The sequence below is a fragment of the Calypte anna genome, chromosome 23 (genome assembly GCF_003957555.1).
Source record: "Calypte anna isolate BGI_N300 chromosome 23, bCalAnn1_v1.p, whole genome shotgun sequence".
NCBI lineage: Eukaryota > Metazoa > Chordata > Aves > Apodiformes > Trochilidae > Calypte > Calypte anna.
This window is the reverse complement of record NC_044268.1, coordinates 6,251,149-6,275,601: the sequence shown is the minus strand read 5'-3', so window position 1 is coordinate 6,275,601 and position 24,453 is coordinate 6,251,149. Positions and strand designations below refer to the sequence as shown.

Sequence of the window (24,453 nt, the reverse complement as noted above, 5' to 3'; positions counted from 1 at the left end):
TCACAGAGCCAACATTTTCCATTCTCAAAAAAAGATCCCATGGCTGCACCAACCACCCAAAGGGCTGGGAGCACCTCAGGATAACAGCCCCACACGGGCCCCTCCAAACTTGTTCTTCTCCTCCAAAGGCTTCCAGCTGAGCAAACAGCCACCGGCCAACAAGCCGGTGCCAACCAGGGAGGTCACGGCACACAACCCATCATTAGTGCTTTAATTATGTAAATGCTGAGCAAAGGGTGTTGCTGTTCTCCCACACAGGTCTCTAGGACACTGCAACGTGTGGCCAGTCCTCCAGACTGCTCCACATGGCAGCCACCAACATACACACACCCACACAGCCACTGGGCCCCCAAGAGACAATGCGGTCCCACCACCCTCCACGTGGCCTTCAGCAAAAATCTTCTCATGACCTACCTGGAAGTGGAGGATGATGGTCCAGATGAGCCCCGGGTGAGCTTGGGATTGCCGTCTGTAATGTCATCGTTACGGATGTTCACCAGTTTCACCTGAAAGAGAAGACACAGGGTCACAGCTCACCCTGTCCCCTGTCCCCAGGGACGCTTCAAACACCCTGGAGGGCAGCAGAACACACAAGACCCCAACACCACCTGAAGGGCAGCCAGGCCAGGCTGTGGTCCTGCTGGGGGCAGGCAGGATTTTTCACTCTCCATCTAGAAGTGCCTTCCCAGCAATTAGCTGCTTGCTTTCAGCTCGCATGGAGAAGTGCCTCTCCCTGAAACCCCAAGCACTGGGTGCATAATTTTAACAGCTACAGACCACAAAGCATGGTTAGAAGAGGACAGCCGAGCTTTATTACTCTCTCCTGGGTTCTAAACCAAGTGCTGATCAATCAGCCCTAAAAAAAAAACCTCCAAAACCCCAGAGCTGCCCTGGCTGGGGGTCCAGCACCCACCAAAACCCTCCCTCCTGGAAGACTCTGGTCCCAGACAGTCCCAGAGCTGCTCCCTCCTGGTTCCAAGGGTGGTTTAAATGCATCTGCGGTCCCTTAACCCATGGAGATGCCTGCAGCACCCAGAGCTTTGGTGATCACCAGGCCTTGGTGATTCCAGTGGATGCAGACCAGGGCTCCTGCCCTCCTTGCAGCCACTTTCCTACAAGCTGTCCACGTCTTTTGGGCTCTTCTCCTCAGTGGCCTCTTTCACAGGGATATCTCTGCTCCCCATGGGGCCCCACAATCCCTTGCAGGAACATCTAGGGTAAGATGTCCCAGCAAAGCCACTGTCACCAGGCCATCACACTTCAAAGGAAAAGCTGCTTCATCCAAGCAGAGAAACAAGCTCTGGGAAGCCTCTGGCAAAAATGTCTCTATCAAGGGTTTGGGGAGGAGAGGAGGGGCTGGAAGCAGCTCATCCACCCTGGAATGGGGCACGTGCTCAAATTTATTCAGTGCCCTCAGGCCAGCAGAGTGAGAAAAATCTGCTTCAGCATGAACTGGTACCATTTATCATCATCTTGAGGTATCTGAGGAGCATCAGGGAGAAGAGACCTGACCCAACAAGCAGAACAGGACACCCAGCCCCGGGGCTGCGAGGGTTTCACCAGCAGAGCCATCAAGTCTCTGCTCTGCTGGATCTTGCCTGAGGGGGTGGAGGATGCCAAGGCCCCGCCAGCTGCACAGGACTAGCACCTCCCAAAAGCCCACAGAAGCTTCGAAAAAACATAGGGTGATACTGCCCCAGAGGACAATACATCCGAGATGCCACCCTGAGGGGTGACACTGCACAAAGAGGTCCCCAACTGGAAAGACACAGGCATGCCACAGCCACTGGGATCTGCTGGGGATCCCCAGGTGAGGCTCCTGGGGCACAGAAGTGACTCTGTGACCCCTTCCCAGAACTGGACTCTGATCCTTCATGTTGATACTCATTTTTGTGCTGTATGGGGGGTTCTGAGAGCACACCAACGCTGACGGGACAAAAGTCCCCTGGCAGCCACCCTCAACTGGCACCCTCGGGGACATGTGCGCCCTGACAACTTGCTTCTCAACACCATTCCCATGCACTGACCAGGAGAAAGACCCCAAATTCTCCAGCTCTGCTTGGGGCTGAGGTGAAACCAGCCCTTACCTGTCGCTGCTTCAGGAAATCCAGGGCAATCTGCACGTTCTGCAGGCGGTGGAAACGCATCCGCCCCTTCTCCCGCGGCTGCAAGACAGAAGCAGCAGGTTCAGGTCAGGCTTGTCAGGCTGGGCTGGCAGCACCCCGCATGCACAGCTCCTGCTGTCCATCCCCCCCTGCTCTGCATGCCCCAGGAGCTGCCCCCCAGGCTCAGCATGCTGCTGGGACCTCCCTGGACTCCATGGTCCCTGCTCTACCTTCCATTGTGAGGGTGCTGAGCCCCTGGCCCAGGTTGCCCCAAGAAGCTGTGGCTGCCCCATCCCTGGCAGTGTTGAAGGTTGGAAGGGGCTTAGAGAAACCTGGCTGGTGGGAGGAGTCCCTGCTCATGACAGGGCTGGGACTTGATGAGCTTTAAGGTCCTTTCACACCCAAACCAGTCTGTGACTTCATGATTCTTGCTCAGGAGGCAAATCAAGTCATTGCTATGCACAATTCCGATGACAGACGGCAAAAGCCCACAGTGGAGTATGGAGGTGGAAAGCTCCTGAGATCTAGACCTGCTCTAAGTGCCACCAGACCCTTCTGGGTCTGCACCAGGCTCTGCATGGCTGCTGACAAGCCTGGCTCAGCCTCTAGATCTCAGGGAGGGATCTGCCTCTCTTCATGAGCAGCCAGACAAGCTGGGCTGAGCAAAGAGAGAGTTACCCAAGTGGGAGAGAGTCTGACCCATCCATTTGGGGGCAGAGCAGATCTGCTCCACTGCAGGACATGAAGAAGACCTGGGCAGTGACCAGTTGGAGGTCACCACTGATGCTAGAGAAGCCCTGACCTCAGCATCAGCCCTTGAAGACCTGGCTCAGCTCCTCCATGTGTGGGCAGGGGCTGCTGCTCCAGGTATCAGGTCTGAACCCTAGGGGAGGGGGGCAGAGGAGATGCCCAGGGCTGTGCCCATCACTGCTGCGGCAGGGTGGGGGTCTCAGGTACCTGGTGGCTGAGCTGTGGGTGGTACAGGATGCTGGGTCTGCTCTGAATCACCAGAAGGGAAAGGATAGATGCCCAAATCCTGATCTCAGCCTCAATACAAGGCATCACCAGGATGCTCTGACCTGTGAGGACACCCCAAGTCCTCCAAGTCACCTTCTTTCCCCAGCCCAATGGGGAAGAGCTGCCCCAGTGCTACAGCCCAGCTCCTCCTGGAGGGAGGTAACACCATGCACAAGGGAACTGTCACCCAGAGCGAGAGGGATGAGGGACATCCCTTCTCTTACACCTGAGCAAGGTTTTTGGTGTTGGCTCACTCCCACCTCCACTCACATGCACAGGGTCATAAGTCGTGTTCTGGACCCCATGGTGGCACCAGCCCCACAGAAGGTGCTGTGCCCAGAGCCTGTCCATGCAGTGCGAGGTGAGCAGCCCTGGGGGGCCCGGCTGGGAGCAGCGTGCAGAACCCATCCCTGTCCCTTCCCACCCCGGTGGAGGGGACACATGCTGTCACACCAGGTGGTGGCATGCCCTGACTGCCGCCCGACACCTCAGTGCACGCTCAGATGATCCAGGTGACAGCCCCAAACCAGGGATGTTGGCACCAGCTGTCTCCTTGGGGGCAAGCAGAGTGGGGTTTAGCCATAAAAACCAAAAACCAAACCAAATCCAACACTTGAAATCGAGGGGACACTGGGCTGCACCGGACTGTCTGCCAGCACTGAGGTGTCTGCCACGGTTCTGCTGTGGCTGGGACCTACTTCTTCATCATCATCATCCTTCCTCCTCATGCTCCTCGCTGCTTGCACGGCACCAGCCCGGCGCTCTCACCAGGCGAAGGCTCCGCTGAGCTGGAGGCTCTATTTGCTAACCAGGAGGGCAGGGAGAGCAGCGAGGGGGGGGTGACACAACAGGGAGACAGAATGGAAACCAAAAATGCAACAACCCGGGGACAAGTGAAAAGTAAAGAGCCAGGGAGCGAGATTGCTGGAGCCCTGGCTCACATCTGGGAATTAATGCCCTTCCTCCCCCTCCGCCCTGGCTTTGAAATGGAGAGGAGAGGAGAGGAGGGAGAGGAGAGGAGGAGGAGAGGAGAGGAGAGGAGAGGAGAGGAGAGGAGAGGAGAGGAGAGGAGAGGAGAGGAGAGGAGAGGAGAGGAGAGGAGAGGAGAGGAGAGGAGAGGAGAGGAGAGGAGAGGAGAGGGAGAGGAGAGGAGAGGAGAGGAGAGGGAGAGGAGAGGAGAGGGAGAGGAGAGGGAGAGGGAGAGGGAGAGGAGAGGGAGAGGAGAGGGAGAGGGAGAGGGAGAGGGAGAGGGAGAGGGAGAGGGAGAGGGAGAGGGAGAGGGAGAGGGAGAGGGAGAGGGGGAGGGAGAGGGAGAGGGAGAGGGAGAGGGAGAGGAGAGGGAGAGGGGGAGGGAGAGGAGAGGGAGAGGGAGAGGAGAGGGAGAGGAGAGGAGAGGGAGAGGAGAGGGAGAGGAGAGGGAGAGGAGAAGGAGAGGAGAAGGAGAGGAGAAGGAGAGGAGAAGGAGAGGAGAAGGAGAGGAGAAGGAGAGGAGAAGGAGAGGAGAAGGAGAGGAGAAGGAGAGGAGAAGAGAGGAAAAGGAGAGGAAAAGGAGAGGAAAAGGAGAGGAAAAGGAGAGGAAAAAGAGAGGAAAGGAGAGGAAAGGAGAAAGAAAGGAGAGGAAAGGAGAGGAAAGGAGAGGAAAGGAGAGGAAAGGAGAGGAAAGGAGAGGAAAGGAGAGGAAAGGAGAGGAAAGGAGAGGAAAGGAGAGGAAAAGGAAAATGGAAAAAGGAAAATGGAAAAAGGAAAAAAGGAAAAAGGAAAATGGAAAAAGGAAAGCAGAGGAAGCTGTCTGGATCACAAAGAGCTCGATCAATTTTTCAGCCCCCACAAAAAACTGATGTGGCAGCTCAGAATACAGAAGAAGTTTGGAGATCTTTGTCCAGAGACTATTTTACGGGAAAGTCAAAATAATTTCTGCTGTGCTACCCTGTCACAGCCATCGGGAGCATCCCAGAGCTGAGGGAATGTGGCAGTCTGAGGAGGAGGAGAAGAAGGAGAAGGAAGGAGGGGGACTCTACAATGCTGAAGGCATAAGAAAATGTTCGCACTCACTGATTGCTCAAACCCAGCTCATTGATCTAAAGGGCTGGGCACTCTGTCACAGAAGGAGTTTTTAGTCAAAAACCACTGTTATTTTAATAGTGTTACTATTTAAATAGTGAATAGTATTTTTAAATATGGAACCAAATCTAGAAGCTAAAGGTGTCTGAGCCTCCAGAAAAAAGGGGGTGTAGCCAGGGCACCATCAGCCAGCTGCTGCAATCCCACATTTGGGTGTTATCAAGAGACCAGCCTGGGGAACACAGGTTTGAGTGAAATAAAGACATAATAATAACAATAATAATAATAAATAATAACAGTAAAAAAACAAAAAAAACCAATGACAGACATTGAATACAAAACTATGGCATAAGAAATGACAGGAGATGGCTGGGAGGGGAGCAGGGCAGGAGGGAAGGGGCTCAGGGGGGGAGGAGGATACACACTTACCAGCTTCACTCCCGACAGCACTTCCAGGGAGGGAGATGAGGTGTGGCCATCTCGCAAATCTTCATAGAGGTCATTGATGTGCTTGCGCACCTGTGAGAGCCAGGGAGGACAAACCCTCAGATCTGCTCTCTGCCAGAGCTTGGAGGGAGGAGGAAGGCAGAGGCACCCACCAACTTATATGTCCCTCCCAGCCACGTCCCATTTCAAATGGTTATTCCAGAAACTATCCCCAAGAAAGCAGCTTCCTATTGCCTAGACGACCTGGTAGAAGCTGCTGCCAATTTTTTTTAATGCATGAAATCAAACTATTAAACCATCCATACTCCAGGCAATCCTGTAAGGCTGCAGGCAGAGCACTGCAGAAAGGGCAGCTCAGTCCTGAAGCAGTGGTTTAATTCCTTATGCTATACCTTAAGTCTCCTGAAACAGCTTCCAGCTGGGAGCAGAGGAGCTTTCTGTAGGCTGAGCATTCACAGACGTTTTCCCTGCACGCCCAGACCTTACCCTGGGGTTTTACTGGACTGGGAATTCCCAGATGTTTTCCCACTAAAAGATTATTCTTTCTTTCCTCTCCTCTGTAAGATTTAGAAAGTAGCCAAAAGCTTGACGCAGAAGTTTGCAAAGCTGTCAGGAAAATACAGCTGTGACATCTGATGCCCAAAGGACTTAAGACTTTTGCTTTTCCTTTTTTTTTTTTACAAATGGAGAATTAAAGAACACTTGGCATTAAACAAAAGGTGGAGGCTGCTTGCTATCTGCAGCTCCAAGCATCTCCCTTCACATACTTTTGGGCTTTTCTTGATGCAGGGACAACCCTCAAATGCCAAAAAAAAAAATAAAAATCCTTTGATCCCCTCATGGATGGGCAGCAGGATGAGGAAGCCTGGTGCTAAAGCAAGAGCTGGGTGCTGAGGAGGGAGATGTAATGACAAGGTGACAAGGGCTGTGTGGTGATGCTACAGTGCCCTCCAAAGGCACCAGACCATTTCCACCACAACCACTTCTGAGTGCAGTTGTATATGAATGCTCGAATCCAGTGCAAAAATTCCCAGACAAAACCAAAAAACAACAGAGATATATTTTTTTAAGACATTTATCTGCCAATTTGGAGCCAGAATGGACAGATAGATTATCATTTAGCAGGCTTGATAATAAAATACACAACTCTTACCTTCATCAAGTGTTTATTGACCCATTTAGTGAAGGTTTTCTTTTGGACTCTGTCCCGTTCATCTGTCAAGAGAAGACAAAGGCATCTCTGGGTCAGTGTTTCTCATGCAGAAACTCAAATAACTTTGAAATGAGGGGAAGAGACAGAGGGATCATTGCCAGTGCCAGGACCACTGGCCAGATCCTGCAGCCACACAGGGGAACAGAGGCTTCTTAGTACTGGGTTGGGGCAGGACGGGGCCATTCCTGTGGCTCCGATGCCTCACTCAGGGAGGGACACACGAGCATCCAAGAAAAAGAACAAGATACAATGGATTTTTCTGGGGATAAAGAGTTTCATTTAAATAAAAGCACCACAGATGATTGGGATGGGTATAGCCACAGCTGGCAGCAATAAATGAACCCCCAAAATGTGTCACCCCAGCCCACATACCCTCATCCCCTTGGGAAGGCAGCACAGGGAGGTGGGTGGGGATTGCCTGAGCCCCCTTGCTTTAGGGGGGTGTCCCCCTCCCCTGCCACTTCCAGGAGCAGGCCCCCACTGGGCACCAGCAGTGCGGACAATTAGCAGCTTATTCTACCCTTGTATTTTTGGTTCATTGGATTGTCTGGATTTAACGTTTATTTCCGTCCCATGGCTCAGCCAAGGGCACTCTGGTCAGATGCTGGGAGGTCCAAGCACCCATGGGACAGAGTGATAAAGTGGGTCCTGTCCCTGGGGAGTCCGAGTCCTTGGGGAGCAGCAGGAGTGTCCACCAGTTCTATGGGATAGTGAAATGGGAGACTGCCGGTGGTGCCAAGAAGAAATGTGGAACGGGGAGAGCTGTTGGCAGACTCTTGAGTGCATAAAATAACATCATGTGAAACTCAGGTGGGAAAGAAGAGGGCATGGGACAGGATCCCCACGCTGGAGGGTCCCCTGGGATGCAGTGTGGGTCCCTGCCTCCCTGTGCCTGGGCAGTGAGGAGGGTTCAGTGAAATCCTGACAGCCTGAGCCAAATGGGATCTCCTGGTTTATAACATCATCTTAGAGGAAAGTGCCTCGGTCCTGACCCACAGTATGCAACTCCAAACCTTCTGAGCACTGCCCCAGCCAGCCCAGGGAATCCCTGAGATAAAGTGACAAAGGACAAAACCCACTAACCCAAGACAACCCTTCAATGCCATGTTCCACCAGACAGAAGCACCTCTCGCTTTGATTTTAAGACAAAAATCAATGAAAAGGGAAAAAAACAATATCCCTCAGCTCAGGCTGCCCAGACACACTCTGTGTCCTGCCTGGATGGCCCCATGGCTCCTTCCTGCGGTCCTTGTGCTGCTCAAGCAGCTGTGGCCCTGGGGGCTCTCAGAAAGACCCCTGCACACCTCAGGATTTCAAGGCACCATTTAACACCCCTCTGACACCCAGTAGAACAGGTGGCACATCATCAGCATGGTGTTGGGGATGCTTTCCACAACTCCCCTCCATCCTGCTCCATCCACACCTGAGCCTCATAACCACATCCTGAAAACCACCCCCAGACAAGCCACAGCCACGCTCACTCTCACCCCCACCTTGCCAGACTCCAGCTTTGGCACAGCCATGGTGCTCCCACCTGGCACCGCCAGCCACCGCCTGCCATCGGAAGCCACGTCACCCCCACGTGTTTTTAGGGACTTTTCCTTATTCCAACCCCCCCACAAGAGCAACTGTACCAAATCCCTTCCCATCCCTGGCACAAATTCAGGGCAGATAAAGCTCAAGCCATCCCCTGATGCTGGCAGCACGGTGGGGGCTGGTTAGAGGCTGGATGGGGGTGGAGGATGGTGGGTACCAACCGATGCAGCACATCCGGCACACCAGGCAGGCGCTCAGCCGCCGCTTCTCCCTGGAGAGATATCTCCTCTCCATCACCAGAGCCCGGGACGGGCAACACTGGGACCTGGCAAAGCAGCAGCTCCTCCCGGCTCCTGAGGAAGGGTCTTCTGGCAGCACCGGTCACTCACCAACCTTGTCCCCCGTGGGTGCGGGTGGGTGACTTCTCAACCGCGGCTCCTCCCACCCCACCACTTCCTACCCCTGGCACAGGCAGTGGCCGTTCCTCCTCCAGGGCATGGCCGCAAACGCCACCGCAGCCTCAACGGGCGCTTCCTGCTGTTTCCTTTCTCTTTGGGTGCTGCCAGCCCAGGGTGCCACTGGCACGGCAGTTCTGTGCCAGCAAAAATCCTCACTGTCCCGTGGTCCCGAATGGTCAGCAAAGCTCCCAGCAAGGAAAGGCAGAGCTGCTTCTCCTGCAAGCGACCAAGAAACGGAACAGAGCGTGGTGCAGAGCATGGAGCAGCTCCTGGGGGGTGCGGACACAGGCTCACCCCACCGAGCTGGGTACTGCCCCGTGGGCGAGCTCTTGGCTTGTTTTTCCTCGTCTTGTTTTCCAGTTAATTGCACCAGGGACGGGAGGGACAATGCTGGGCTGTTCTCTTCGCTCTTACTCACCCACCAGCAGCTTCTTCCCAAATCATTTCCCGGGTCCCAAGCGCCAGGACCCAGCTGCAGCCCCACTCGGCATGCGGGGAGATAACAGGGGCCTCTTTATCACCACCTCTCTTCCTTTTCTTCTAAATATAATCCCTCTGCAGACCTGCCAATGGGAGCCCTGGCCGGGAGGGCGAGAGGAGCCGGGCTGCTGCTGGGGCAATGCAGAAGTGTGTCCCTGAGCATCGCAGGGAGCACGCGGGGACGGGGATGTGTCACCACGTCCCACATGGAAAACCGGCAGCGAGACAGCTCTGAAACCGGATCCTGGGGGTGCCCACAGGCCAGCAGCTCCTCAGTGTGCTCCTTCTTCTCACCTCCTGCAGAAATGTGGGAGGGGTCCTCTCCTTTTTTCATCCCAACTCACCATTTGGGTAGTTCCTGGGCTCTAACCAGATTACACCTCCCCCTGTGCCCGCAATATCTTCTGAGCTAATAATAATGCCTGGTTACTGCTCACTAACGATGTTAAAGCATTGCAAGCTTATCTCTCCCTGGTCTCTCTGGCTAATCTTTTCCAGAGTAACTATGATAAGCAACTTATTCCAACCCCCTCCATGCTGGTCCCCTCCCCTGTCTAGCAGGGGTTCACTGGCCCTGGCCACTTGCAATCACCCTGTCAGGGGACAGCGAGCAGAGGAGATGGCCAGGGCAGCAGGTGGGCAGGATATGCCTGGATGGAAGGTTAGAGAGATCCAAAGAAATCTGCACTGCACAGAAGACAAACCAACAGTGGGCAAGGGCGAGTGGGAACACTGGTAGCAAATGGAGACCCTGTTGCCAGCAGCACCAATGAAAACCACAGCCCATGACCAAACCTGCCTGCATGCCACAAAACCATTCCAGCCCCGACGATGCTATCGGAGCTGCACGGATGCTTCCAGCTGCGAAGTGCTTTCGTGTTGCTGCTTTCCCAAGACAGGTCAGACTTGCAGAGACAAAACCTGGATGAGCCTGGCAATAAGCAGCCCCAGGCCCACTGAGACACAGCCGTGCTGTCCCTGTCCCCAATCCTGCCCAGGCAGAGCCAGCACCAGGACACAGAGACCACCATGGGACAGCCTGGGAATGCTCTGAGACCTGTCCCAGCTGCTCTGTGGGGCAAGTGAGGATCTGGGTTCAGATGCCTGCACCTCAGGGAAGAAAAACTCTCACCCACAGTCCCAGCAGACCCCCAGGGCATCATCCTGAAGAGGGCTCCAGCAGGCACCAGAGACCTTCCCACCACCACCACCACAACCCCCTGCACAGACATTTCCCCCCTTCTGTTTGCAGCCTCCATCTTGGCAGCCTGCCTGTTCCCAGCAGCTCCCAACAAGCCCAGCCAGGAGTTGCTATTCCCCCCAGCATCTCCTCCATCACTGCTGCCCCCATTGCTGGCTGTCAGGCTCCATCACCACTCACCTCCTCCCACCTCTGGCTGTAGCTGCCCAGTCCCAGCTCTGGGTGCCAAGGGGATGGAGGGTGCCCAGGCCAGGGTCCCACTGGCACCTGGACTCTCCAGTTCTCCCCTGGGATAACCATCCCTGGGAGGGAGCCCAGAGAGAGCTGGGGGGGTTTCAGTGTCCCTCATCGACTCCTTCAGCCCACTGAAAAAAAATGCTTGGAAGCAGCTCCCAAGCTTTCTGCTTATTAGTTCCTACTACAGCCAAAGGAAAAGGGGAGATCTCAGAAAGGGGCCTGTGCTGGATGAGCTTGCAGAGATCTTGGGGACATCCCCAAGCTCAGGGTAAAAGCAGCTCTGTGCTTTCAACAGCGAGAACCAGCCACAGGGTGAAGGAGGGTTTTGTTGTATAAAAACAAACTTTGAAAGGGTTGAAACCCATCACTTCTGCTTTGAACTCCTTCGAGGGAAGCAAGGAATATGAATGCACAGTTTTGGTTAGTTATTTTTAGTTAGTTTTTTTGGTTTGGTTGGTTTTCTAATGGGGTTCTTTTCAGATGGGGGCTATGCAGAAAATGTGGCTGGCCGAGGAGCATATGTGCCGGCTGCCAACTTGCAGGCTGACATAATCCATCTTGACAACAGGCAGGATTTACAGAGCCTTTGGAAACAGAGAGGAAACAGTGCCTGATTCAGCCTGGAAGAATGCACAAGAGATACCTGCAGTGGGAAACCATCCAGCACTCGGGTGTTTGATGAGGGAGACACCTGAGAAGTGGCAAGACAAAGGAGAGGTGGGTGGGTGCTCAGCAGAGCTGGATGAGCACTGCAGGGCAACAAAACCTGCTGCCAGATGACCCTCATCCTCCCGGATGCTGCTCCCGTGGGGTGGGTATTACCTGACCTTTACTGGGGAGGAGTGATGAAAGAAAACAGATTTGAACACACCTGCTGCTTGCAACGCTTGGCACCAGGACTTTGTTTCCAAAACTGATGGATTTGTGCCGGGCAAGACAGCGGTATGGGGGTGAGGAGCTGGGAGGTGACAGTCGTGCTGGGAAGTGGCCCTAAACAGAGCTGGGAATGTCACTGCATGACACCAAGATTAAGTAAGTAGATGAGGGATAGCAGGGTCAGCAGGAGGAATAGCAGCAAGGCGGGGGTTAGTGGGTAACAGGGAGCATTTGTGCAACTTGCTCTCAGTCTCTCTCTCCCTGTTGTCTTAAGGGAGAAAGGAAGAAGCAGATCCCAAAGCAATATGGGGGGAAAAGTCCCTGCACGCTGCCCAGGCTCAGTGATCCTGCTCATTCACATGGAAATAGAGAAAGAAAACGGAGAATTGGTCACGGACTCAGTGAAATAGCACAAACAAGCACTGCTGGGAAAAAAAAGGGGGGGAGGAATCAAAACAAACAAATCCCAGGAGGAAGAGGTTGGGAAGGAGAAGGAGCTGCCGAGTCCTCACCCAGGGCCTGAAACTATCACACATCCCTGTAACAAATCCTTGCCCTCCTCAAGCAGCAGTCATGTGCAAGCCCTATTTTGGGAAACTGAGGCAGGGTCAGCCCCAGCTGCTCGGTGAGTCTCTGCCAGCACAGGAGCAGCTCCCAGGGCTGTCTTGCCGCTGCCACCATAGGTAGTTAACCAAGACACCACTGTCACGGCAGAAGCCGAGAGGCATAACACCAGCCACGTGTCATGAGCTTGTGCTGAGACAAAAAGCAGCCTCACCCCTAGCGAGACACCCCCCCAGTCCAACCACTCCCACCCCTCACGTGTGCTCGGAATGGGTAGCAATACCAAATTTAGGCACCAAAACCTTTCCCCCCCCCCCCAAGCATGGGGGCCAGGGCCACTGGGAGGAGGATCCCTGTCACCACGTCCTCCTCCCCACCAGCCACCTCTGTCCCTGTCCGTACCACCACCATGGCTCTCAGGGAGGGAAAACAAGCTGTGACCCTTGCCAGCACCACCATCCTAGTGCCTCCCCCATCATGGGGACCACCCCTACCTTCTCTGCTCCGGCTGCGCCAGTACAGGACGCCGGCGATGCCCAGGATGTGGCTGAGGACAAAGGCAGCGGGCGGCAGATAGGAGCTCTCTGAAAGCGGCATCGTCCCCTACTCCCAGCCTGCTATCCCGAGCCTTTCTTTTTCCTGAAGCTGCCTCTGTTGGAGCCCGGCATCGCCGGGAGGGCGAGGGGACTGGGAGGAGGCCCTGAGCTGCTGCCTGCAAAAAACTTCTGAAAACTTCCTGCCTGCGCCTCTGCCTCCAGCTGGCTGTGTCCCCAGAGCTGGCAGGGCTTGGGGACAGCCAGTGTCGCCGCGATGGGGCCAGGGAGATTTGGGAGCTGGCAGGGGGGGTGGGTGGAGGGAAAAAGTCAGCGTCAGGACGGCTCAAACATCTTGCCTTGGTGTTCAGGCAGCCAAACTTCATCCTTCCCCCTCCCCCTCACCCCCCCCTGGCTCCAGGGGCAGAGACGTCATCTCCTCGATTTCCATTCCCAGCCCCGCTGGAAGCTCAGCGGCTGAGGAAAGGGGGGATCGTCAGGAGCAACTGCTGCACCAGCATCACCCCAACACCCTGCTCCTCATGGGGGGCTTGGGAGAAGCATGAAACCTCAGTGTGTGTCCCTGGGGGGGTGGCAATTGACAGCCCCGGTGCCCCCTGCTTGTGGTGATGCCGACACACCGAGGGCAGCCAGGATGCAGCAGGGAGTGGCTGGGAGATGCCGGCAGCGCTTTTGGAAGTGCTCAAGTGGCAGCAGGCAGCTGCCTGTTGGGGGCTTGGTACCCTGGGCTTGACCCAATGCTGATCTGGGCAGGAAAATTGCCCAGTAAGAAAGGTAAAAAGCAAAGGAAACAAAATTTAGGCTTCTGGCTGTTGAGTACCTTGAGTCAATTTCCCTCACCAGCCCTGCATGCCTAGAAATAAATGTATTCGTTGCCAAGACGCCCCCAGAGTGCCCACAAAAGATGCTCCAACACAAAAGCAAAGGTTCAGCCACCTGCAGCCTTCCTGCAGCCCAGTGCCACCAGCACCACAGTCTTGCACATCAAGACTTGAGCACCATGAGACTCTGCAGCCCAACCCCAGCCCCATTCATTAATGGTCAGCACCATGCTCGCTGTTACTTTGGGAGTTTCCCTTCTTTTCAGAACCGTTTGTGGCAGCAGAGGCTCAGAAAGGGCACCTAAGCCCTGCCACAGCCCAGCAGTTACATCCCAGCCCTTTTGCCACTGTCACCACAAGCCAAGCAGGAGGAGGCTCCTCCCAAAGCCTGGTTTGCTCTCAGAGCACGTTCTGTGCTTTGTTTCCCCCCCCCACCAGCTCCTGGGGAAGAAACTTGCTCTTAGATAGAAAGTTGTCATGAATTAAATGGTCAATTTTTTTGTCTTCACCTTCCCAGAAGGCCTCAACCAAGAGTGCTCAGTCCTGCTTGGTGGTGAAGGGGGAAGCTGTGAGGGTGAGGAGGGACAGCATGACCCAATTGTGGGTTCCAGACCTGCAAAACCTCAGCCCAGCTCATGCTTCAGAGAGCTGGGAGTCACACATGGCCAGAAATGGACCAGCCACAATCTGGCAGCACTGGCTCTGCAGCACAGGATGGTGAATCCCAGACTGGTTTGGGTTGGAAGTAACCATAATGATGACCTAGATCCGACACCCTGCCATGGCCAGGGACACCTCCCAATAGACCACATTGCTCCAAGTCCCATCCAACCTGGCCTTGAAAACACCTGAGCTCTGAGGTGTCACCCAGATGCAGAGATTTACATTATATTTATAACACCAAATCCAACAATCACAAGCTGATCAGGCCCAGAAAGAAAATCACATGGAGAGAAACATGGGAGACTCAAACATCACATGGCTCCATGAGGGACCTCTTAAACATCATTCAGGCTAACGAGATGAGTGACACAAAACAGAGTTACCCCAGGGCTCAGGGCTGTTCCAATATATTTTCCAGAGCTTCAGCTCTGATGGAATGAAAAATACCCCAGCATAGTTTTCATGCAAAGCAATCTGCTTTCTGTTAAGGCAGAGGAAGAGCTGCAGAAGCAATGACTTGCCGGCAGGCACGAGGCCACCATAAATGGGCCCATGGTCCATCCTGAGTGGGGCAAATAGCTGCTGTGGCTGGATGAGGCTGGGGTGTGCTGGTAGAAAAGACTCTTGGAAGCAGGAGCTGGTTTTCCTCATCCCCTCATCCCGGTGGCACCCATGGGGGCTCCACTGCTCCTGTGCTTCCCAGGTGCTGCCCATGCAGGAGGGTTGATAGAACACAGAGAGCACTGCCAGCTGCTCCAGCAGGACAAGCCTTTGGGCAAGATAAACACTTTAAATAGCTATAATCAGATATAAATATATGTATTTTGTATATACATAAACACATATATATATGAATAACATCTATTTCTACATATATAAATACAACTTGCGACCGCAGGAAGCTGATACTGGCTGCAGCCCAGCCAGAGGGAGACCCGAGGGGCAGGGAGCCAACAGTGGGGTTTGGGGTGACCCATTGGGGTTTTGGGGGATTCCCAGGCCCAGATGCAGCCACTGTTCCCCTCCTGCTCTCCTCCACCCTGCCATAGAAACCACCCCTCATACCCAAAACACAAACAGCTCATTTTAGCCCCTTGCAAGGCAGCTTTTTCAGCTTTGACTTCACCTCAAGCCCAGAAAGGAAAGGGGTGGGGAGATGACACATGCCTCCTGCCTGCTCAGGAATTTGGGGAGCAGAGGCTGAATTCTCACCCCCCTTGCCTGACTCCCCCCTGCCTCATGGTGTGCCCTGAGCAGCATCTTCATCCCTGTGCATCACTCACTACCGTGTCACCCCCAGTGTTGCCTCCTCCCCAAGTACCCTGTGCCCAGGTTTTGGGGTACCCCATGGGATGTCTGCAGGGACATTGGGCTGCCCCAGTCCCCCTGAGTCCCCTGCCTGAGTTTTGGGGCACCCCAAAGGACATTTCTAAGGACCTAGGTTGCCCTGGCCCCCCCTCAGCCACCTCCGCCCCCAGGATTTGTGGTACCCCACAGGACAGCTCTGGGGACACTGGCTTCCCTGGCCCCCCCCAGCTCCAGTTGTGCCTCTCACCCAGAGCTGAGTCACTCCAGGCTCCAGCCAAGTGTTTCGTGGGGCTGATCCCCCCCCCCCGTCATGTGCCTCCCCGGTGAGTAATGCTCAGCCTCTCCAGCTCCAGCATCTCCTTATATGACCGAGGATGGAGCTGGGCACGGCCCAGGCCTCCCCAGCACTGCTCAGGAGGTGAGAGCACCTTGGCATGGGGGTGGGAGATGCCACCAGGATCCTCCTCTGTCTCCTGGGTGCTGTGGCCTCCTAGGAGGCAGCTGAAACCCTGCTCGGGGCAGGGACGTGAGTCCCCAAGGCCAAGGAGGTGGCAGCCAGGTGGCACTGTGGAAACACCAAAGCGGGTGACATCAGATGGTGATGGCAGCCAAAGCTGGCACCCGGTGCCACTCTACCTTAGTAAAGCATCACTCCAGGGCTCTGCTGTGCCCAGGACAGTGGGGGGTCCCCACCAGTACCCCCAGCCAAGCCCCCTAAAGTCCCCCCCTCCACCCAATGGAGGGCATTGGATGTGGAAGTGGTCACGAGAGCACCAGGGGACCCAGAGAGGTCTCACAGATGGGGTTGCTCTGCAGTGGGGTCACCCCATGCTGGGCAGGGGACTCCTTGCTCCTCATAGAGTGGAAAAGAGCCTGACAGCAGTGCTGAGCACACACAAACTCATGACCACAGCACAGGAGCCAGGGCTTCCTGCTGGGCTTCCTCTCCCTTGCTGCTGTTTTTTCCTCCTTTGCTGGAGCTTTAAGGGCAAAACTTGGTCACCTATGGCAGTGACTGAGAAGGGGAAAGGGAAGGAGACACTGGATTTCTGGATCAGGGATGCCCCAGGTGAACAGCAGACACCCACCATGTCATACGGTGAGGAGCCTGGCTGGCTCTGGCCTCCGCTGGGGTTGGACAGTGGACACAGTGGGCAAGAAAATCCACTGTGCCCCTAAAACTGATCTGAGGTCATCATCTCCTGGCCCACAGCTTCTCTCTCTGCTTGGGGCAGTTTGGCCAAACCTGTGGCAATGCACAATTCTTTCCAACAACAGGAAACACAGCTAGGGATGGACAGACAGAGGGTTCAGAACACCACGTCCCTGACTGCTGAGTGCACCCCCAGGTGCCGGCAAGCACAGGCAGGGGCCTGCTGGGGCGCGGGGGCTCGCTCCACCCTGGGAAAGGAGCAGCAAGAACAAAGATGACGTTTCTTATGATCCCAGCTAATGAAAAACAAGGTGGAGCAGAGGCAGGTGGTGGCTTCCAGCACTGCCCAGCACATCCCTGTGGGACGAGCTCCTCTGCTTCGACTCAACAACCTCTTCTCCTCCTCCTTCTCTCCCCTATCCCGGTGAATCACCCGCCCGTGCGTGTGCGGGCAGAGCCGCCCATCCCCTCGCCATCCACTGGGGCCGACGCTGTGCCCTGCCCGCCTGCCTCCAGCTCCTGGCAGAGCAGGCACATTCCCCACATTAAAACCTTTCCTTCTGGCTTTCATCACCCCGGAGCAGCCGTGGAGCTGCTGGGAAGGATGGGGTGAAAAAGTCCGCAGGGTCCCCATCTTGGTACTTTTGGTGTCGTTGCCAAACTGCAGGGATGAAAAAAAGGGCTGAAAAAAAACGGGACTAAGAAACCTCCCAAGCACTCCTCTTTGTGGACCTGGAAAAACCAACCTCCCCAACATTGTTTTCTGTACAAATAGGGATTTTGGCTTGGGAGAAGTGTCTGAAGACCCAAGTGCTCAAGCTGAGCTTAACTGTAAGACGTGGGGCAACCCCAGGGCCATCCCCCAGACCAACACCTGCACCCATAGAACAGCACACACAAATATTTAACCACAAACCTCTCAGCAGAGGAGCTGCTCACACTGCCAAAGGTCAGCTGGACATAGCAAATCAAGGGGGGAGGGGAGGGGCTGCACAGAAGGAGCCTCAGACCCCGACCACTGCCCATAGGAAGTTCTGAGGAACCAGGGAAAGGAAGTGCTGATGATAATTATGGTGATGTTCCCCTTCCCAGCAGACATCTCGGCACCAAAATAAGAATTATATCTTAAAAAAAAAAAAAAAAAAAAAAAACTTCCCATGGCAGAGCTGCCACCCCACATGCAATGCTGCTTTGGGTAGTGGTGGGGACATGGGACAGGACCCCAAGGATCACCTCACTGCTGGGACATAGAGGGAAAACAGAAGATGGTTTGAGGTAAGGCTGGAAACATCATTCCTGATGGCTTTCATTCTGCAAAACAACTGCACTGGATTGCCACCTGCACACAGCTCAATCTTTTCTCAGCAGCGTGGCTCAGGGTTAACTCTGGTAGGAATTCCCCCAGCACACCACCACTTTACAGAGTCTACAGGAATGTGACATCCCAACTTGAGACAGACTCAGATGGGATGGATGGAGACACCAGAAGGACCTCAAGAAGCGACAAATCAATCCAGAAGGTGACTGCTTCCCTTGGCAGCAGCAGAGGGGAGGGGTACTCACCCCAATCCCACAGTTCCTGAAGGAAGGAGAAGCTGATGTCCCCAGGGCACCAGTGTGGAGCTCCAGCCTCCTCTCTTGGGTGGGGTTTACTTTCTGGTGCCCCAGATTCAGCACCTTTCCCCAGGCTATCTACAGCCATCAGTGCAGCCAGTCCAGCTGCCCCTCAGGTTGCCCTTCTCCGTGTGCCCCCAAAATGACCCAAGATCCTCTCCTCTCCCACAACATGGACCCCCGCAGATTCTCACACCCAATGCCAGAGGCTTTGCTAAGCCACCTGCATGTGGTGCCATCCTAGACATGTCTCACTCAGACCCTCTCCAGCACCAGCTGGGCTTTTGAACCTTCACTCTCAGCAGGAAACCAGGGACATCACACTGGAGAGGTGGCCAGGGTGATCTCACTCCTTCTTTCCCAGTGTTAAAAACTACCATCAATCCACCCAGATGACTGCTGAGGCCATCAGGTTTTTGCTGACGCAGCGGTTCAGGCATTATTTCATCGCTTCCCACTTCTCAGAAACCTCCCCTGGTTCATCACCCCCTCCAAGGATGCTGGCAGACAGCCACACCATGCTTGCTCATTAAATGATGCTATAAAACTCCTGGCCAAGCAACCCGGGTTCCGGGAAAGCACCGAACCTCACTGAGCTGGCATCAACTCAGTGGCATCACCCTGCAAGGAAAGAGCAGAGGATGGGAACAACCTGCATAGAATCATTAAAGTTGGAAAATAATTCTGAGATCATCAAGTCCAGCCATCAACCCAACACCCCCATGCCAACTAAACCATGTTAGAAATTAAAGCATTGTTGGAAGACAGACAGCCAAGCAGCAAAGGCAGCTCCCAATCCACACAAAGTGAAGCTGGTGCTTGGGGGATCCACACAGAGAGAAAGAGCAATGGGCTCCTGGAAGAAAACACTCCTGCTTTTTGGGAGTGAGCAGCACCATCCCAGCTCTAGGTGTGGAGGAAGGTTTGATCACACACTTGTGCGAGAGGACTCACACGTCTGCATGCTCTCCAGGGGCCTGTGCTGACACAGGCAAGGTGGCATCTTTCCCAGGCTGGGGGAGGAGAAGGAGAAGGAGGAGGAGGAGGAAGAAGGCGATGCCATCTCTGGGTCCCTCCCTGCCCCTCCGGCCACGGGGACAACGCCACACACCTCCACAGAGCCACCACCTCTGCTGATGGGTAAACACCCTTGGCGTTCCCAGCACACCCTGCCGGCACCTCAGCAGACAGAAAGCATGCAAAACCAAAACAAAACAACAACAACAAAAAACAAAACTATAAACACACAGCAAAAAAGTCCCACCACAAGATTTGTTGAGAGCTCCGGCAGAGCCCAGCGCTGGAGAGCAACCCAAGCCCTATCAACATCCTTCATCCACTCCATTAAATGCCTCAAATACTAGGGAAAATCCCCTAAATGAAGTCCCAGGCTCAACTCCACTTGGAGGAGGAGATCAGTTGGGGTGCTAAGCTGCACCCTAGCAGCACAGCGGAGCCCAGGGAGCTGCAAGGAGCCTGCTGTGAGCCGGGATGGGCATCGGTGGCTCAAGGCCATGCTCTGCACTTCCCACAGCGGCAGCTCTGGGAGCAGGAAAGCCGGGGGCGGAGGGATTGCCAGCATCAAAACTCCTTTTCTCCTGCCTAACAAAAGGCCCGGTGTCTCCGCAGAGAGGCTTGTTATTCCAACGCCAAACCAAAGGCTGCTTGGCAGCAGGAGGAATGGGAAAACGTTGGGCTGGTGGGAACTGGCCACGCTTTGTTCGGGGAGGGCTTGGGCGCTCTGTTTGCTCAGGCTCCGGGCAGCAGCTCGAGATGTGAGGGGTGGCAGCAGGGTTGGTTCCCCCTGACTGAGCTGTACCCCCCAGCACAGCCGTGCTCCCAGCTCTGGAGTCCCTGGTCCTGCTCCCTGCAAAGCGTGATGCAAAACAGCACAGGGAGAAAAGGTAAAGGGAGCTCTTGCAGCCCAGTGTGCACCCCAAGATGCTTTTAGGAAGCCGGGTTTCTTGTTTTTGATGCCTTCGCACACACCCTACCAAGTTGTGTCCTGTAAAGCAGCCCAGGGGCTGACCAGAATCACCATACTGCAAACACAAGGAGAGCTGGTGGACTGCCAGCCCCTAGCCCACTCAGGGCAGGAGTGCAAAGCCCTGTATTAGAAATGTAGGCAGAAGCAACTGATTTGCCTGTTTTCCCCTGCAAATGGAGGGCAGACAGGCAACCTTGAGCCCTGATCTCATTAGATGTCCCAAAATAAGCAGTGTGAAACCTGATTAGTCCCAGGCAGGAGGCGCGTGAAGAGGAGGCAGAGCCTGCTCCACCAGCCAGCCCCAGCACCCTTCAACTGGAGATGGGGGTCCCAGCACCCCAAGGAAGGCAAAGATGGGGAACAGGGCACCTCAAGCTCCCATCTGGTCCCAGTCTTTCCATGCTTGCTTGCCTGGCATTGCCTCATGGGCTTTACTCATGGTTTGCACCATGCTCTGAAGTGATGCTTCATCTCAGGTGCTGCCACCAGCTCCGGGCCAGCCTTGGCATGCAGCAGAGAGGAATTTGGGATTAAAAATAAAACAAAAAAAACCCCAACAAACCAAACAGAGGAAGGCAGGAGCCTGAAACTTCTGTTCCCTAGAGACTCAGTGTCCCACTGAGAAACTTAATCCCCATTAAAAAAGAAATTAAACAAGGTGGTTGCTAACATTACTCTGCATGACTACATTCAAGCCCCAGATCTGATGGATTTCACCAGCCTGGCCCAAGCCCATCAGATGCTCTTAGCAGAGCTCAGATGAACCTTTCAGGAGCAAAAACCACCTCTAGTACTACAAGACTCTGGTGGGAGACCTGCAAATCATCAGGAATCCACAGGACTTGGAGTCCCTCCAGCTGGCCATGCTCTCCAGAGGACACCCTGTTGGATGGCTATGTTGGAGAAGAAGCACCCACCCTTCCCTGGGAGAAACCATCCATGTTCTCCTCCCTGTCCAGTGGGAGATGGGGCCGGGAGAATCACGTGCCGAAGGAACCGAAACCCAGTGAGGCCTCCACCCGTGCTGGGCAGGGCAGATGGTGGCCCCGGATCTCTTATCATGCTCAGCCACCTTGGGGAGGGCTGCTCGGGTGCTCCAGAGGAAAACCATCACATGCTGGGATGAAAGCAAACAGCAACAGCACATGAGGACAAGCCATGGCACCACTCCAGCACCAGCCCCACCATACACACCAGGGCAGATGCTGCTGCTGCCTCCTGCTCACATCTCCACCTGTCCTCCCCACTAGAAAAAAAAATAAAAATCCTCTTTTTTCACTAGCAAAAACCCAGCAGAATCGGGTGGTAGGAACCAGCACGGACCCACTGGCAGCTGCCTGGCCAAGAGGAAAATCTGAGCCCAATTTCCCTGGGGAAAACACATGGCACGACAAGGTCAGATGGAGCCAGGAGATTAGCCAGCACGCACAGGAGAAGGCCGAAAAGATGCTGGATTTTATCTGGCTGCCAAGTAAACAATGAATTCCTCATTAAGTAAAACCAGCCATCCTCCTGCCCACCAGTAAAATTAACCTAGCAATAAATTTATAATCAAATGGGTTTCCTGAGCCGACCTCAAGCCTCTCACCTCCTCGGGGTTGTGGCAGCGGGAAACCTGAGACGGCGACGGTGCGGAAAGTCTGGGTGACCCCAAACCCACCGGGGCAGGGTCCATCCCAGAGCAGCATCCTTTGTGCCTGGCGTGGAAGGGGGATCCAGAAGGGTCCCCTGACTCCATCCCAGCCATACAGGCCCAGGGCACCAGGATGTTCTCCAAGGTCTTGGGCTCGACCCGGCAGGGCTGACAGCGATGGATGCTGGCAGGACGCCGGGGGTCAGGGGCCTGGACTTGCACACAGACATTTACATATGAAATACTCCCAGCTCCAATATCCACTGCTGCCTCCATCTCCCTGGGGAGATGAACAGAGATAGGGGGTGAGGGGTTGGGGTGAGGGGAAAAGAAACCTCTCCAGCAATAAAACCTTCTCCAGCTTAGTCCAGCCCCACAGCTCAAGAGCAGGCTGGCTGGGGCTGCTAACAGCACTAAGAGCATGCTGAGCTACACCACAAATGCCAAAGCACAGCCCAGCCATCACTATGTCGAGGGGGAGCATGGCAGAGCTAATCATAACCACCATGTCTATGCTCAAATACCACAGGAAACACCCCAGTGGTGTGAAAGGGGTAGCTGTGCCAAAAGAGCTGTCTTGCCTCCACGAGCATTCCCTGCCCCTTCCCTCACCATGGTTTTCTCCTGCCTGCACCAATTCCTGAACCAAAGCTACAAACAGCTGTGGCGACAACCAGCAAGTCAGCAACGCTTGGGCTACAGGCACCAAAACAGACCCAAAACTGCAGATTTGGCTTCTTGGGGACTCATCATCTGGGATTTCACATTCCACAAGAGCGCAGGAGCCGGCACAGGCAGGCTGCACTTCCAGCAGGGCTCTGGGCAGCACCTGGAGCAGGGAAGGCTGCCAGATCAGCTCCTGCAACCAGTCACCTTGTAAACACCATTAATAATGTCATTCCCTCTCCCCAGCACCTTGCTCTTGCTGGCAGGAGGGGAATTAGCAGAGCCACAGCTGGAGACAGGGCCCAAAACTTTGGGATTTCAGCAGCAGCCCCAAAATGCAGAAGGGGGTCACTGGCACCCAAACCAAGCGCCCAAGCCCGGCACCCATCTGTGCTCTGGCTGCCAAAGGAGGTGCAAATGGGGAGACAAGTGTGGCCACAGGACAAAGCCAGGCAGCAGCACAGCACACCCAGCCAGCACACAGCAACTCAGGGTTCCTTTTACATTGATTCCCAGTGCCAGCTGCAATGAGGCTCAGGAAAAATTTATGATGGACATCCCACCAGCATAAGAAAGTGAATTATATTACTCCCGGACGTGATAACTCAGGGCAGCTGTCAGGCACAGAGCTGTGGGATTAACCCTTCATGTCAGCCCCAGCAGCGGCACGGGAGGGTGGGGACGCTGCCAGCCCGACTGGTGACAACTCCTTTGGCTCTCTGCTAAATTAAACATTGAATTAATTCACCTTTGTTATCCAGTGGGATCAGCTGGAGAAGCCCATACGTGCCAGGGCTGGGCTGTAAGAAGGGGCGAGTCACAAGAGGTGCTGTTAAATGACAGGTGATGGCATCCCAGATGCCTTCTGCTTTCCTCCTAGCAGGCAAATCCCAATTGCAGCTGGCTGGGAGTTTAAGAGTAAAAAAAGCTCCTCTGACAGGAGGGAGGGGAAAAAAGAAAGGAAGGAAAAAAGGGGAGGAAAAAAATCCAATGGAAGCCTCTCCTGCTGCAGCCAGAGCACCAGGAAACCGAGCTGCTCTCCTTCTGCCCCTGCACCCCGGGCTTGCTGCTGGCTGCAGCAGGGACAACAGCCACGAGCATCCAGCCATCTGCCAGGGGCTGGCCCAGCACGATCAGGTGTCAGAGCTGGCTCTCCAGGGACAGACATCGAGGCAGGAGAGGGCAGAGCATCAGGAATGAGGTCTGGAAAGAAAGGAGGGTGGGGAAAAAAAAAAAAAAAAAGCACCACTCCGCACCCAGGTGCCACTGTGCACCCACGGCTGGTGGGACCCGGGCAGGGGTAAAGCCCCTCACTGGACCTGCACCCATGCCTGAGCTGTTGGAACAGCAGCCAGCTCCTCTCCTTTTAGCAGGATTTTGAGCTCAATTTCTTTTCCAGTTGTTATTTGCAAAGCAGCTTCCCCTGCTTCCCTGCATTATGTATGGGGCTGGGTCAGCCGCTGCCCCAGCTCTTGCTTTGTGCCCAGACACAGGGCTAGAAATCCAAGTAAAAGACAAAAGAGGGAAGTGAAGCAGAGCCATGGAAAGCACCACCCCTCTGGCTGCCTCCATGGGAAACCAGAGTCTCCTCAACCTCCCAGAGGGACTCGATTTGCCTCGATCAGCGATCAACAGCAGATGGTGGGACCCCGCTGGAGCCTGGGGAGGACCAGCTCAAGCTCCCGGCCCGTGGCACATCCATACAGTGGAGGCTCAGAAATACCTTTCAGGGTGCCGAGTCCATCCAGGAACTTCTTGTACTTCTCCAGGTTCATTTCTCAAGTCCAGATCACCCTGCTCCTCAGCTGGGTGGCACTGGGGTGCCCACAAGCCCCAACCACCGTCACCGTTCCGTCACT

The 24,453-nt window shown here is 54.8% G+C and overlaps 1 protein-coding gene across 1 annotated transcript in view; it reads right to left on the bottom strand.

Moving 5' to 3' along the window:
* The window catches only part of MACF1 (microtubule actin crosslinking factor 1), a 121,835-nt gene extending 98,061 nt beyond the window's left edge, over window positions 1-23,774 (bottom strand). Inside the window, 6 exon segments of the mRNA XM_030464250.1 lie at window positions 415-449; window positions 452-506; window positions 2,088-2,165; window positions 5,613-5,702; window positions 6,784-6,845; window positions 23,343-23,774. Of these exon segments, the coding sequence (XP_030320110.1) occupies window positions 415-449; window positions 452-506; window positions 2,088-2,165; window positions 5,613-5,702; window positions 6,784-6,845; window positions 23,343-23,703 (681 nt within the window). The 5' untranslated portion in view covers window positions 23,704-23,774.
* Between the last annotated feature and the right edge of the window lie 679 nt (window positions 23,775-24,453).